The sequence below is a fragment of the Orbicella franksi genome, chromosome 1 (genome assembly GCF_964199315.1).
Source record: "Orbicella franksi chromosome 1, jaOrbFran1.1, whole genome shotgun sequence".
NCBI classification, from domain to species: Eukaryota; Metazoa; Cnidaria; class Anthozoa; order Scleractinia; family Merulinidae; genus Orbicella; species Orbicella franksi.
Window position 1 is genome coordinate 38,977,169 of NC_138145.1, and position 16,859 is coordinate 38,994,027.

At 39.0% G+C, this 16,859-nt stretch overlaps 1 protein-coding gene across 1 annotated transcript; it reads left to right on the forward strand.

The window, feature by feature from the left end:
- The first annotated feature begins 587 nt into the window (after positions 1–587).
- LOC145499109 (uncharacterized) lies at positions 588–13,876 on the forward strand. Its single transcript, XM_081478767.1, has 10 exons — positions 588–863; positions 1,500–1,632; positions 2,067–2,441; positions 3,016–3,151; positions 3,241–3,344; positions 3,747–3,978; positions 6,535–6,592; positions 7,114–7,175; positions 12,872–12,947; positions 13,562–13,876. The coding sequence occupies exons 1-10, from the start codon at positions 624–626 to the stop codon at positions 13,718–13,720; spliced, it is 1,575 nt and encodes a 524-aa protein (XP_081334893.1). The 5' UTR covers positions 588–623; the 3' UTR covers positions 13,721–13,876.
- The last annotated feature ends 2,983 nt before the right edge of the window (positions 13,877–16,859 follow it).

Here is a 16,859-nt window from a genome sequence, read left to right on the forward strand (position 1 = left end):
TGTAACGCTTTTGTTTAATTTAGTCGCAATTTTGTTGATAATTGATTTCGTTGGTGTATGGTTTCTCTTAACTTGGGGAAAATTAGTGGGCTGTAATTATATATCCATATAATTATAACCTTGTAGGTGTCAATCCATAACATAAACCTCGTAATATATGGTGATTATCCCATAGAAAGTGTGGGTGTGCTTTTTATCCAATGAATAAACAGGATGGAATCATCGTTTAAACACCTTCCATGGAGCCGTTTGTCTAAGTTCATGAGTGGGGAAATGTTTTAAGCTGGAGAAAAAGTCGACGATTTATTTAACGCAATTCACAATTTGACTCAGTTTTTTTCATTGGTGAGAGTACATAAGTCTCTGACAAAAACTATTCTTAAGTTGTTCGTGTGAGAACTTGATGGCAAGGTGAAAAACTTGAGAAAAATCGCAATATTCGGGATTTCTATGGGGTTAATCCTGGTACACGTAGCACAATTTTGGATTTATGACTTAAATTCATGACTAACTGACTGACTGACTGACTGATTGATTGATTGATTGATTGATTTGTTTTCATTAGCAAAGAAACTAAACTGGCTAATCAATCTAAAGGCACACCAGTCATCAAACTCAACAACATGTTCATCACAGAAAAGGGGGAAGGTGGATCAACGATTGAGAAGCTGAAAGATTTCTGTGGATACACCACAGCGCATGGGTTTGGGAGACTGGTGGAAAGCAAAAGCTATGTCCGCAAAGCGTTCTGGGTCATGGCATGCCTTGGCGCTTTCACTATGTTTTCCTGTCAAGTCATTTGGCTTGCGCAGGATTACATAAGCAAACCGGTGGAAACTTACATCGCTATGAAACATGTCAAAGTAAGGGAGAGTCTTCAGTTTTTCGCTTAGGAACATTTTATAGTGAACAGAATTCTGTAGTCATTTCTGTGGTTAAAAAAGTCTCAATATTTAGAGTTGTTAGTTATAGTTGTAACTGACTCTAACTTACTAAACTTGCTAGCAAAACAAGGCCTTGCCGTACGAGGTTGAGCTATACGTTTCTAGAGGGGTAAAAAGAGAATGATAATCGAAATTTTTGCTTTTTTGGTTGGTCAAAGGTTCTCTTGTTTGCAGTTCATTTAAGCCTAAGAATTGTTTCTTGCTTTAGTAATAACTTTAGCTTCGACCGTAGGTGAGCGAGCCATGATTATTGATACTACGTATGGCGTGAAAACTATTAATAAGCCTAAACAGCCAGACAAAATTATCGCGCTCAAAATTTTGGCATCTTTCCCGCCGGGCGGACAATCTGACTTTTCAGGCTACCTGTATACAGTATGTTTCTGTCGCAAAAGGATATTAGGTATTTTCAAGGTAAAAAGGAATTTAGTCCGCAGTATAAAAAATAAAGAAAGTGTTGAAACATTACATAAGCTTTGAAAATCTCTATTTTCACATATACCAATTTACTTTAGGCAGGTCATTTATTAATCCAATCTTGTGGTTGCTTGTCAGGATATCGACTTTCCAGTTGTGACAATTTGCAACCACAACATTATCCGTCGGAGTAAAATATTTTCCGACAAATCGTCTTTCCTTCAGCAGTATCTCAAAAACTTCTTAAACACTTTCAAAAATACAAGCCAAGGTTAGTTCTACTTTATTAGTGTTAGACTTTGAGTAGTCCCTCTTTCGCTTATTCTTTTATGCGTGACGTGAAAGAAAACCGCGAGAAAAAAATGGCCGCGCGAACTCTTGGGGGCGAGCACTATTCCCGATTTATCTTTTCCCCTTTATTCTCGCGTTTCCCTCTACCACCCTCCGATCTTTGTAAACGCGACTTAAAGCAGAGCAGAAAGTGTAAAAGACATTTTCCTTTCTGTTTTGCCTTTCAGGATATAGCACCTAATTTCTCCTGACAATGTCGAAAATTAAAATGTTTAGTAAACAAGTCACGACCAATTCTTACAAGTAAAGTTTAAGGAAATGTTTGGAAATGAGATTGTAATTCTTATATTAAATGAGTCGGTAAGTGGTTATCGTCCAAGGATCTCATACGAGTGATTCGTTTTCTTTTGAAAGAGAAGATAAAGCGAGATGGTCCTTTACAACCGCATGAAGAAAGTCGAGTAGACGATATAAACAGCATACAACTAACAAGTATTGCAAGTGCGTCCACTGCTCATGCGCAGCCATCAGCGTCAATATCCGTAGTCTCAACGCCTACGCCATCGGCAAAGTCGAGGAAGAGGACCAAACAAAAGCGAAAGAAAGCAGCCACGACGACTCCATCGCCCACGACAACAGAGGCACAAGAAAAAAAGAAAAAGAACGGTGGAGAAAAGGCCAAAGATGACAAAGAGGACAGACAGGACAAACAGGAGAGACAAGAGAAACAGGAAAAACAGGACAAACAGGAAAAAGAGGACTTAAAGGACAAAGATGAAAAAGAGCTTCGTAAGTGAAAGGAACTTGTCACCACGCGAGTCTTAAGGATCTCATTTGCACTTGGACGCTTTTAATGTAGGAAGAATTGTAAGTTCGTATGTGTTAATTAATGTCGTCGGAAGAGAATGTAGGGTAACAGAATCAATTCAACATGTAGGCTTTATTCCTAAGGTAATCCCTATTAAAGCTATTTTTAGATCATTCCCGCCTTTAGAAATCCCTAGACGGTCTAAAAATCGCCAACCTGTGTCACGAAACTAGTTCACCTGGACAGCTCAAGCAACGTCACCCTGATTTCCATCCTCCACGTAAACATCCACGCAACGCACGTTGTAATATATATTATCCGTGGGAGAACTGGGTATCATCTGTAAAAATAACTAGAGAGGGACTACCTTGGGAACGGAGCTTACATTTAGGGATAACTCTCTCACCATTCATCTTCTCTTGAACTCTTCCAATGTAACCGCAGACGTATACTGTATTGTAATTTGATAATGATCGAGTAATTACTCATGGAGTCATGTAACAACTCATGGAAAGTTAACGTTATTTTTAAAACGTTTGCTTCAATGATTCACAGCTCTGAACGACTTTGTGGTCATGCAAAAGCGACTGCATGTGGCCTTGGCTACTTGGCCAGAAGAGGAGCTTTCCAAGCTGGGTCATCAGCTTAAGGATATGTTTCGGGAATGTACTTTTAAAGGGCGCTCATGCAAGTGAGTAGTGTGCATGTTTTGATCCTGACTCAGACTCTTATTGCCACTGTATGTCGCTCAATGGTTATGTTTTCCTCTTTTCTTTCTAGTAAAAAAAACTATTGGACTGGCTTTTGGCATTACACGTATGGAAACTGTTTTTCCTTTAACCAAAAGAAAGGTCTTAGGGCCGGTGGACCGGGACCTGGGAATGGTAAGCTTTTGGGTGTCTTTTTCTTACCTTGGGAGACAAAACGTTTGCACTTGTAATTCTTATTACGTCATATCAAAAACGCTGGAAATGCTGAAAACGTCCCTGAAACTCGGATTTTATGCCACTTGCTCAAAATGGCAAAACTTAATTACCCATTTAAAATAAAGGTTTGTCTGTTTGATCTCAAAAATTAGAATAAAGGTTTGTCTGCTTGATCTCAAAAATTAGATACTAAACAAAACAACAAACAAACAAAATATCCACTTTATTTTGGAAAAATCACACACATGCAATTTGTGTGTGAAAGACAAGAACATAGTCCTGGCTTTCAGGGAAAGACAGTTCCATTTCGTTGTCTAATTAGGTAGTCCGGTGCAGCCAATCAGATTGCGATCCAGTGAGATTTGGTTATATATTATTTAGGTTTGTTACTGGAAATAAATGTGGAACAGAACGAGTACGACGGAGATCTGACAAAGGATGCTGGGATACGTGTTCACATTGGAAAACCAGGAAAGGTTCCTTTTCCTTACGAAAAAGGATTCAGCGTGGGACCTGGGACTTCAACCTCCGTGGGAATGAGAAAGGTTGTGAACATGTTTTTGAAACTCTTATGTCATACCACTAACTTCTTGTAATTTGGTTGCAGTTCCCAGTTCATTTCATATGCTCTAAAATTGTTAAGGATTGGAGTTACTTGGTAATTTGATTTTAGCCAATATCTTGTTTTATTATGTGACTGAGAAAATTACCTCATTGTGATTGGCTAAAAGCAGGTCAATTTATCGTTAACCTTTAATTTGCACTGCAATACAAATTTATGGGCGCATTCGTAATTTTCTTTGTCATATGATAAATGAGTAATCGCATCAAGCAATTAAAGATCTAATAACAAATTGGGGTGAAAATTTGAAGTGGAAGAGCTCACGCGGTAGCAAACACGATTTGTGCATTACCGCTGGGTTTTCGTCCCATTAAGGCATAGCGAAATACATTTACACTGAGCAGATAGCCCTGAACTTGCTCTACAAGAAGACAGCATTTTTGTTGGTTATGACGTCATGTGAAGTCAAATGACGTCATTTGATCCGCCATCTTGGATCTTGTTAAAAAGTCAAGAAATATCGGAAATTAATACAAATCAAGCCAGAATGTTTCTGAAATGTAGATATTCGTCAATTGCTGCAATTCGACGAAGAAAACTGCAAAAAATTAACAAGTATGTTTAAAAGAGTTGACACACAATTGACATATCAAAATTTCCGCGGAGGATGAATGAACAGCTACTGAAAGTCTCAAAACTTTGAAAAAAATGTTATGGGGAGTTAACATCCACCTTCCTCCCCTTTGTACTTCCGAGGGTCAAGATCATTTGAGGTACTCCCACCTATATAATCATGTCCATTTGAGTTTATTGTACTTACGTTCTTGTGATGAAAACCAAGGTGGCATTTTTTTTCCCCCGTAGATTCAAATTAAAAGGGTCGATCCCTTTAAAAATGGAGGTTGCATGGGAGAGGAGGGTCTTGGAAAAGACAATCTGTATCGACTGAAGTACAACGCAACTTACTCCACAACTGTGAGTCGTTATAATCAGATCAAAAACAGACGCTATAGGAATTAGTATTACTTTTTGCATGGCATAACTATAGTATGACAGACATCACAGGGACAACAAAGACGAGACATAAACATGCTTTTGCGAACAAATAATTTTCTATTTATTTTATTTATAAAGATCGGATATTGCATTAAATGAAACACTTCCTGAAATGACTATTCTTATCCTATGGCTGTATATTGTCGACCTGCATTCTTGCATGTTTTAAAGAAAGATTTAAAACTAAGTGTAGTTTTTGGTTTGTAAAGGAATAAATACATTTTCTCCCCTTATTTAGGCCTGTAAGGAAAGTTGCCTTTCTGACAAACAGATGGAAATATGTGACTGCCGCGAGTACCGGTTTCCCAAGGACACCAGCAAGAACGAACGTGTATGCGATGTAATGAACACGACTGTTGGTATGGTATATTTTATCAGTTATCTCCCTCCCCCCTTCCGCCCCTGGCGGGGTACTCCCTCTAATTGAAAGGTTCCTCTTAAAAGGGGTACCTTTTTAAGGCTTAAGGTAAAAAGGGTCGGGATTTCGCAAGTTAAGCTATATAAATGGGTAAAGAAATCTGTCTTTTACTTATTTAAAGGGGCATTAAAGGGAAACCTTGGGTACTTACCATTTACATGGGAAAACCGGAAATTCCAGTGGGAAAATCAAATGGTTCGCGCCATTCCGTTTGGGAAGCTTCAGAAAATATGGGCTGTGATTTGGGTTGATTCTATTTTTCTGCTCTTATAAGTCTCTCTGGCTGATGTGGATATACTTTATAGCGATTCCCTCTCCCGCAATGTTCAATTTAATTGTTTAATGTTTATGCCTGAAATTTCCAACCGGATGGTTTTTGTAAATGGTAAGCACCCCTTTTTTCACTTTAATGGGAGATCTTGCTCAAAAGGGCACTTATTTGCACTACGTACTTTTCGAAGACGGTACAAGAAAGTTCTGCTCTTCAAAACTTTCTTGCCTTTCAGTTCTCACTCAAGGGATTCCATTTTATTTCAGCAAAATGCTTAGCTGGGGTAATAAAAAAGTATAGAAAGTCTAACCTGGGTTGCACCAGAAAGTGTCCTTCACCTTGCAAGTAAGTTGAACTCGTTTACATTTTTATACTCTTCAAGAAGCCACAATTTTTATCATAATTAGAGAACCTTGCTAAAAGGCATATCTGCACAGGGAGATTGTATTTAGTGTGGCTCGTTGTGTAACACTACTGAGGATTAACAGGGATTCCTTTGATGAATTGACGATTCTCGAAAACAAGTGGCTAAAAAACAACACACGTTATGCAAGCACAACAGCTGATCATGAACGATCTCAAGCAATAGAGCGGGTAGAGCGGGAACGGCGGGTAGACCATACTGGTGTCCAGGCTCTTTCTGTCTCAAGTTCGAATCGTGATAGTTGACTCCCTCCAAGGTTCCTTGCTAGACATTCGAATTCCGACAATAGTAACGGCAAAAACAATGAAAAAGAATTATTCGAAGAGAGTAAGGAAATGCATGCATCGACGATGAGACATGATAATTTGTCTACATCAAAACACTGTGATAAGTTGTCCTGGTTTATTTGCTTTACAGTGAAGATGTTTTCAAACTGACCATCTCCACTGCAAGGTTCCCTTCCTTGGCATACGAGGTAAAGAAAGACAAAATGTGATGTCTGACTATAATGTTTAAAAGAAACAGTAGCGAATTAAAACATCACGTTTCGGCGATGATATGTCACCATTATTAAATGCAAATAGTTATAAGTTTGGTAACGCTATATATAGAAATGAAATAAAACGAGGCGTGAAAAGCAAGAGAATGTACATAACTCTATGAACAGTTTGGCTGGGATGGAGTCTGTTTGAGTGTTTAAGGTCGGTCTCTTTTTCCTAATATAAGGTAGAATGTTTGCTTGAGATAACCGTGTCAAATTGAATACATAATGCAAATACATAAAAAAACACAGTGCATTAGGAAAAGTGTTACTTATGCTCTAAAAAGACGAACTTCAAGACGAAATCTTAAAATCTTAGTCTTATAAGCAACGTATTGTAAGATGCATTTTCAATGAGCAACTAATTTATGGACCGCATAACCTCTCTCCCTTATGTACGCGAAGTAAGGTATTTTGAGTAAGTTGGTAACTCTTATTTTTCAACTCATACACAGAACATCATTCGAGAAGACGCGAAAAATCTGCGCAAAGCAAACATACCACCTAACCAAATAAGGTATGTGTTATGGCAGCTGAACACTTGCACAGGGATATCTTTTTACTGCAAGAGCTTATTTTGTCTTAGAGCAACAAACAGGTTGGGGTTACTTCAATGTATATTTGACAATAGATGAGGGAACGCGGAGTTCACTCTAAAACATAGTGCCGTTTTAAAATGAGCAAAGGACTCTTTCCACTTTTAAGGTGAAGTTAACATGGCATGTACGTAGGATTCCAGTCATCACATGGTGCCAGAGAAACACCTACCGGACCCATTCTTATCTGATTTACAGCTCAAAGTTTTTCAAAAAGGAAAAAAACAGTCAAGGAACTGGAGTTTTGTTTTTGAATTTGATTTTAACTTGACATTGGCGCTAGTCGATTGAAATACCAATCTTCCCACTTCTGAACGTCTTGAACGAGAAACCATTTGGGGAAAGGCGAACATCTCACAGCAAAAGAAAGAGTAGTCATCCTTAGAGAGGGCTTTAATTGGAGAAAGTGAAACTCCCTGGAATAAACCTGAAAGAGCCTGAAAGTCAAACTATACAGAAAAAATACCCAAACGTAAACTCAATGTGGGGTGTTTGGTCCGTTGCATTTGGGGTTACCGTACTTGTGGTGGAGATATAGTTGCATTGAAGTTTGCTTCTTAAACTGCCTATTAAATTATAAATTGTATTGAAAGGTTTACTCTCAAATTTTAAGAATGGCTGACTGTTAGGATCGAGAAACGCCGGTCAACGTCCCATTTGACAAATCGCTCATATTTTGCCCAAAGATACCCTTAGGTGACCTAATTCTAAAAATCATATTTAGAGGTTCCAGCGAATTTTTATTTTTTCAGAAATTCGCGAAAATTTGAAAGCGCGGTCAAAGTGCGGTTTTTCGTGTAATAAAATGACCGAAATAAGGTGCGAGGACGAAGCGCTGCTTAAGTCTTAAAATAAACTCAATTGACTTCAAACTTCACACAAATGTGGAACAACCACTCTTATTTATTCCTCGCTTTAAACTAATCTCAGATATGTTGATATAGTGGTTTTCCGAACCATTTTAAAAACAGCTATTAAGTGTGTGAAAAATAACGGCCAAATATAGGTCATGTTTAACAGCATGAAAATGCATCTGGTACCTCACTTTCCGATTATTTTACATTACAGCCTTAAAATATCATTATTAAAGATATACCATGCCAAGTTTCATGCTCGAACTCGCAGTATTTCCCTTTGTGAAAAACGAAAATCGATGTCAATGTGTTGGGCGCAAATAACACAATAATTATGCACGAACCAGAGACAAATCAATTTCAATGGCGAAAGTAAAAGGCTATCATTAATTAGAATCTCGTCAATTCACTGCTATCAGTAGAAACATAATGTCCACTGCATAAAAACTGTTTTCAGACGTTTTCGAACCATTGCGCGTTAACTTTGTTTAATTTCGTGTCCGCCGTCATGCCTAGTTTGTCATCGCGTGTATTTCCTTAATGTCAACAACACGTGAATGGTTGTCATAACAAACGCAAGAGATTTCCTGGAACCTTAATGTTTTCGATTCACCAAAACGCTTTAAGTTCGTTAAGACACAATAATGGGTCAACTTGGAATGCTTTTTAGCAGCAAGGACGTTAAAGGACTGTAAATTAATCGAGTTGAAATATCTTGAAGCAAATCAAAATCGCGCCCTTATTCTAATTTGGTAAACAGCCGATCTCCGTTCAAGTTCAAGAAGTCGAGAGGTTAATCCGGCAATGTATTACCGGTACAACAACAAAATCAAACCGAGGTCATCAAAAGTGTAAGTTTAAAAGTGTAGTGGCAAGTTCCAAATAAATTTCGCCTACATAAATTGGAAACAAGATGTGAAGCGGTCTGACCCGAAACAAGTAAACAAAATATTAATACGACTAATTTAACCCGAAAATGTTACAGAAAACATACCTAAAAGCCGTCGATTCCCCTCGATACCACTCCGCATTGCCTTAAAGAGCCCAAGCTTTCTGCTGTAAGAATCAGGGGCCCCGTGAATCTGTATTTATTATATCGGCTACCATGCTGCGTGGCTGATATTCGAGACTCAGTAAAACTTGTCACACAACCGTACGAGCAGCCCAGTCACGCTTTCACTGCTCTTGCGCAAATGTTCAACATTTCGCAATTTACATAAACCGACTACAAGTTTAAAGTAGTGACAGTAGATTGAAATGCGCTTTTTAAAGCTGTCCTATCGAGGAACAATTATTTCTTGTTTTTGAATGGCTCTTAGTTGTAGCTACAGTCGGGGAGGGGGGAGAGGGTATTCCCGGAAATTTCGGATATCTGTATGCCGTGGAAGATTAAGTGGTCTCCAGCTCTTAACGCCAGCACTGAAACACTAGATGATTCTCGAAGTATCACAGGAGTCACTAAGCTAAATAATTTTGAGTGTAGCTCCGCTGAGTCAATTAACCGTTGGCGCGCATATTGCATTGACCGTGGACAGGTGGAAAAACAGTTAAACCGGAAAAGCCTGTTGCACATTGTAATTTAGCGTTGTCCAACACGCAGTCGGTCTGGTTGTAATGTTAATCGTATTTCAGAGAATCTCAAGTTTTCTTTCGACACATACTGGGGTGACATACTACTAGATGGGCGTGGCCGCGAGCCACGAGTCAAGTCAGTCAATTTACCATGCTTAACCGCGAAGAGTGATAGTGAGCCACTAGTGGAAGGACTGTGTGTCTTCCTCCTCTACTTCCTCCCCTTCTCTACAAAAATTTAACGATCCTCCCCCCTCCCACCCCCGTAAAAGGTGTTTGCTAAATACCGAAGAAGCCAAACACCGGCAGTTTCTAAGAATACTTCCGCCAAGTGCAGTTATTAGTAAAATACTTCAGAAGCGCCGAGTTTGGAGCTTTTCCGCGCACGAGTGGGAGAGGTATATCTAGTCCCATGTCTTCGTACCCGCACGGTAGCATACACAGTTTCAGGTTCTTTAGGTCACCCTCCATCGCCAAGGCACAGGAGCCTTCCTGGTCGTGTACCAAAGGATGCTGGAGCTGGAGTATTTCTACAACTTCCTTTGCCTGACTAAAATTTCTCTCCTCTTCAGATGCGTGAACATGCATCTCATCAGGATCACTTTGGCGCATTGCGCACTTAGGTGAGAGAAAAACTAGCACCTGAAAAAGACGAATATTATAAGGATCCCGGGCACTGCGCATTCCCGTGCCACCAGTTCGGCGTCAACCTTTCGGCCTGTCGTTTGACCAACGCGGAATTTTGCCATAAGATACGATTGCTGCTTGTCACTGACTGCCCTGAGAACCCAAACCTTTTTTAAAACAACGAGGGCTTCCTGGTGACCTATTGTGGCTTTGAGTTAAGCGCCAACGCCTGTTCCAAGCAAGGTTTGTAGCACATTTTGGCTAAGTCCATAAGGGAATAGCTTTCAAGGGACTGAGTACATTTCTCCAGCGATAAGTGCCTCTCTAAAGTAGACAGCCTATAACAGACACGAATGCAGCGGCCTTGAAGACATCAATACACCCCTACCGTGCATGGTTACAATCTATGGAAACCTCAGCAGACGCTTCCTCGGTCACACCCGTTGATAATGGCACTGATATTAAGGTCGCAGTCACTCTTCTCGGTTAAGCATGGCGAGTTGACTGACTTGACTCGTGGCTCGCGGCCACGCCCATCTAGTAGTATGTCACCCCAGTATGTGTCGAAAGAAAACTTGAGATTCTCTGAAATACGATTAACATTACAACCAGACCGACTGCGTGTTGGACAACGCTAAATTACAATGTGCAACAGGCTTTTCCGGTTTAACTGTTTTTCCACCTGTCCACGGTCAATGCAATATGCGCGCCAACGGTTAATTGACTCAGCGGAGCTACACTCAAAATTATTTAGCTTAGTGACTCCTGTGATACTTCGAGAATCATCTAGTGTTTCAGTGCTGGCGTTAAGAGCTGGAGACCACTTAATCTTCCACGGCATACAGATATCCGAAATTTCCGGGAATACCCTCTCCCCCCTCCCCGACTGTAGCTACAACTAAGAGCCATTCAAAAACAAGAAATAATTGTTCCTCGATAGGACAGCTTTAAAAAGCGCATTTCAATCTACTGTCACTACTTTAAACTTGTAGTCGGTTTATGTAAATTGCGAAATGTTGAACATTTGCGCAAGAGCAGTGAAAGCGTGACTGGGCTGCTCGTACGGTTGTGTGACAAGTTTTACTGAGTCTCGAATATCAGCCACGCAGCATGGTTGCCGATATAATAAATACAGATTCACGGGCCCCCTGATTCTTACAGCAGAAAGCTTGGGCTCTTTAAGGCAATGCGGAGTGGTATCGAGGGGAATCGACGGCTTTTAGGTATGTTTTCTGTAACATTTTCGGGTTAAATTAGTCGTATTAATATTTTGTTTACTTGTTTCGGGTCAGACCGCTTCACATCTTGTTTCCAATTTATGTAGGCGAAATTTATTTGGAACTTGCCACTACACTTTTAAACTTACACTTTTGATGACCTCGGTTTGATTTTGTTGTTGTACCGGTAATACATTGCCGGATTAACCTCTCGACTTCTTGAACTTGAACGGAGATCGGCTGTTTACCAAATTAGAATAAGGGCGCGATTTTGATTTGCTTCAAGATATTTCAACTCGATTAATTTACAGTCCTTTAACGTCCTTGCTGCTAAAAAGCATTCCAAGTTGACCCATTATTGTGTCTTAACGAACTTAAAGCGTTTTGGTGAATCGAAAACATTAAGGTTCCAGGAAATCTCTTGCGTTTGTTATGACAACCATTCACGTGTTGTTGACATTAAGGAAATACACGCGATGACAAACTAGGCATGACGGCGGACACGAAATTAAACAAAGTTAACGCGCAATGGTTCGAAAACGTCTGAAAACAGTTTTTATGCAGTGGACATTATGTTTCTACTGATAGCAGTGAATTGACGAGATTCTAATTAATGATAGCCTTTTACTTTCGCCATTGAAATTGATTTGTCTCTGGTTCGTGCATAATTATTGTGTTATTTGCGCCCAACACATTGACATCGATTTTCGTTTTTCACAAAGGGAAATACTGCGAGTTCGAGCATGAAACTTGGCATGGTATATCTTTAATAATGATATTTTAAGGCTGTAATGTAAAATAATCGGAAAGTGAGGTACCAGATGCATTTTCATGCTGTTAAACATGACCTATATTTGGCCGTTATTTTTCACACACTTAATAGCTGTTTTTAAAATGGTTCGGAAAACCACTATATCAACATATCTGAGATTAGTTTAAAGCGAGGAATAAATAAGAGTGGTTGTTCCACATTTGTGTGAAGTTTGAAGTCAATTGAGTTTATTTTAAGACTTAAGCAGCGCTTCGTCCTCGCACCTTATTTCGGTCATTTTATTACACGAAAAACCGCACTTTGACCGCGCTTTCAAATTTTCGCGAATTTCTGAAAAAATAAAAATTCGCTGGAACCTCTAAATATGATTTTTAGAATTAGGTCACCTAAGGGTATCTTTGGGCAAAATATGAGCGATTTGTCAAATGGGACGTTGACCGGCGTTTCTCGATCCTAACAGTCAGCCATTCTTAAAGTATGACAAGAAATTATAATTATTGGAATTAGAAGCTAAGGTTTAGACAAAAACGGAGAAATTTTTTACCATTTTAGCGTACAATTGCTTTTTATTTCAGCTCATATTTGCTTCAATTGAATGTTTTCTTCGAAGAACTGAATTACGAAGTGATCGAGGAGAACATAGGATATGGGGTAAATATTGGGACCGTTTTTCATACTTCAAATGCACACTTAAAACGGGACGTCTCAATCAGGATCAACTGGGTAGCTTAAAGTAGATAAAACGTGCCTTTCTGCACAGGTGTTATAAAGCAGACTTCGTCACCACAAGCTCCAAAAGTACAAAGTGATCAATCTAGTGATTAACTGACAATCTTACATTTTTCTTCAACAGTCATCATAAAAAAAGAGTTAAGTTCTATGCGAAATCCATAGAACAGAATTTTGTTACTACTTGATATCGCCTGCTTCGAAATATTAACTTGAAAAAAAAAATCTCTTGGAAACCAAAAGATCATGATCCCAATACACTGTTGTATTTATAATATTTCAAGAAAAATGATTTGTGATTATTCCGGCGTTGTGTTTAGAGTGATCATTAAAGGTAAACTTTCTAGTTTTTATTCTCCACTTTCAACGAACTTTTACTTGTCTCGTTTACTGTTAATGTTTATTGTGTAAGACATCTCGTTTTTCCTACGAAAGGCCAACTACACGTAGCATACATTAACATTTAACTCCTTTTGTGAATTCCAATTCTCGACATCAACTCAAACTTTTGCTAAAGTACATTTACTTCTTTTTAGTTGGTAAATTTCATCTCAGATATCGGAGGCAACATGGGGATGTGGGTTGGTGTATCTGTTCTGACATGCGCAGAAATCCTGGAATTACTCTGCATCTTGTTCCATCACGCAATGAAGAGCTTTGCTAAGCAACAAAGCAAGGTTAAACCAATGAAGTAGAAAGGAGGTCAAGTCTCTTACACCAGCAACTTCACACGTGTTTATGACCCGATGTGGTCTTCACAACACTACCACTGTACTGATTAAGTCTCTGTTTGTGCTGATTGTACAGTGTCACAAAATAGATATTTCCTGCATGCATAGCACTCAAAATAAATGACACACAAAGTTGATAGAAATAAGCAAGAGTGCTTATATACTGTAAATGTTGTAGACAGAAATTTCGGGAATAACCCCTTCATCAGTGTTTTGTTCTCAAAAAGAAATTATGAAGCCCGCGTGCGTAGGTATGCTTTTTGAAGAGGTTAATCCCCAATACGTATGGCTGTCTTTAAAACATTGACAGTATTTAAGCACTCTAATACCTTTCTCAACGTTTTCTGGTATTGATTGTACAGTGTACATATTATCGAGTTTCGAGTCCGGGATTCTCTCTCTCGAATCAACCGATCACTTGCGATCGGTTGATTCGAGGGTAAGTTCCTGGAAATACGAAAAGTCTTACCCAGATGGAAGCTCAAGCCTTGTTTATTTAAATCAACATAGTTTATTAATAGTATTTTAGTCGCGTGTGCGTGTGCGCATTTATTACACTGTTACTTTGTTTCCGGTTACTTGTAGATATTTCGATTTGTCTACACCACATGTGCCTCATGTGCATTTTATAACATAAGAGTATGTTTGAGTCCTCAGATCGACTTATTACCATAAATGTCATTATTTTAATGTTAATGAGTTGTTGGGTAACACAATTAATCCCCCTGGAGACCTTATTCAGTGTCAAAGTAATCCCTATCAAGTTATTTTTTAATCATTCTCCGTTTCAGAATTCTCGGATCGGACGCGCGGAGTTTGTACAAGTGGACATGCACGTTCATCCTCCACGAAAATTCCCCCGCAACGCGCAAGAACCGGGTACATTAAGGAGTTTAAGTAACTAAGAGGGCCACGCTGAGAAAACGTCGATTAAAAAAATGATTTTATATTTTCCCAACCAATTTCGCGATACTCGAAAGTCATTTAGTTTGTTTCTGTTTGTCAAAACTCTCCAAACTGAGTATGGAACACAGTAAAATTTGCAATATAAATTTTAGCCGTCGTGCTTCACGTTATCCGGACAACGCAGATTTTGGTCATTTCACGTTGTAGTTTTACAGAAGACAGCAAAGATATGTACCCACAATTATAACGTGCACAGCCATTTTATTGTTCATTAAACACTTCATTTAGGGACGTTGCCGGTGCCGTTACCGTAGTGGTTTTCTCTAGCTGCCCGTTGTCAAAAACTAACATGATAGGGTTTACCTTAGAAATAAGGCCTGTGGGAAAATGTGGTAGTCGGTGTTCGTTTTCTGCTATACAAAAACTATTCATACGAAGATCACAAGATATTTGCACTCCTTTTTAATTAGTGCAGTTGAAGACTTGTTCTTATCAGTAGCTGTCAGATGAAAAATGTATTTAAACTGATTTAGTTAGCTTGGGATTTGAAAAGTTTCAACAGAAATGTGTTTTCATGACATATAAATATCACGCACACAACAGTAATTAGTCAAAAGTAACTTTTACTATGTATTTAGGAACCTGTCCACACTACACCGGAGAAATTTAAAAACAAAGGTTTCACTCTGAAAACGTATCAAATGTTTTCCGTTCACACTACGCCGGAGAAATTTAAAAACAGAGGTTTCACTCTGAAAACCCATCAAATGTTTTCCGTCCACACTACGCCGGAGAAATTTGTAATTGCAAAAATCACCGGTCATGTTAGATTTGTGTTTGAGGAAAACTCAGTCAGGGAAATCACGTGATTATCGTGATGCCATCGTTTTCTCGAAAAGCTCCGTTTTCAAAATGTTTTCCGTCCACACGAAAACAAAAAACCAGCGTTTTCAATCCCTCCGGTTTGAAGCGCGTTTTGGAAAAGCTCCGTTTCTCATGATGGGTTAGTGTGGACGGTAGGCCAAACCGTGGAAATAAAAAAGCTGCGTTTTCAAATTTCTCTGTGTAATCTGGGCGGGGCCCAAAACTCAACATGCATGAGCGTGGTGATATGTTAAATACACGTGATCTTTAAGAGTACAGAAGTTCAGCTGATATCTATTGCCATGATGTGACTTGCGCAATTGATTTGGGGACCCGCCCATACTTATGTACGCGCTTTCACTCTGAAAATGGATCGAAATCTTATGTCTTCTCCCGTCCATATAAAACAACTGAGAAACGCTGGTACTGTAAGCTATGAAAAATGTTGATAACAATAGAAAATGAAACATGTACTCAAATATACCAACAGCAAAATTAAAATGGAGAAAAAGTATATGAAATAAAAGTAGCCGTTTGAGGCTCGCTAAAGAATATCAGACCCCAAACTGGGAGAGCCAGCACATATCATGACGTTATAAAAGTAACACGCACACTGATAACAATAAAAGATGATTATAGGATAGATTGACATAAAATAACCTGATCTTCCCAAATCTCTTCATTGCCTCTTTTAGAATAACTGCCAGTCGTGTATTCTATGAAAACGATGAGCGCTTTCTATCGTGTAATTGTGAACGGTAGGCGAAAACGCAAGATAGTGTCTTAGTTCATATTGCAAGAAATTTGTAAACCTGCCTTTCGCCGACGGAGATTCGTAGTGGGCTGGAAATAATCTCTTATTGCCACGATGGCATACGATGAACTTAAACCTACAAACCGATTGCACTTATGCTAATTATGAATCTTCACACGATGAATTAACAGGCAAATTTCCGTTTTCATTATCGCACCCATTTATTTGCTTCAAAAAAGGGCTTCCCAGGCTTCTTTTGTCATATTCCTCACGGCTAGTACGACTCTTTTCTATTACAAGCCTTGATAAATGCAATGCGACTTGTTACCCCAAGGGGCAAACTAATCGAGAGGAATGTGAGATCTTGAATTTGCTAACAAACTCAAGAGTTGTCATTGCAGTGGAAAGGATGGTTATTTTTTTGACGGCTTTATTTCTCCACAAAAAGGAAACCTTCGGTGTTTAGAAATGGTAAGTGGTTTCTTTAAATGCAGTTTTTGTCATGCTAACAATTCTTTTGGAAGATAACGGGACAAATATTTGATGAGCTGGATAAACATTCCCCTTGCATGAAGCTTA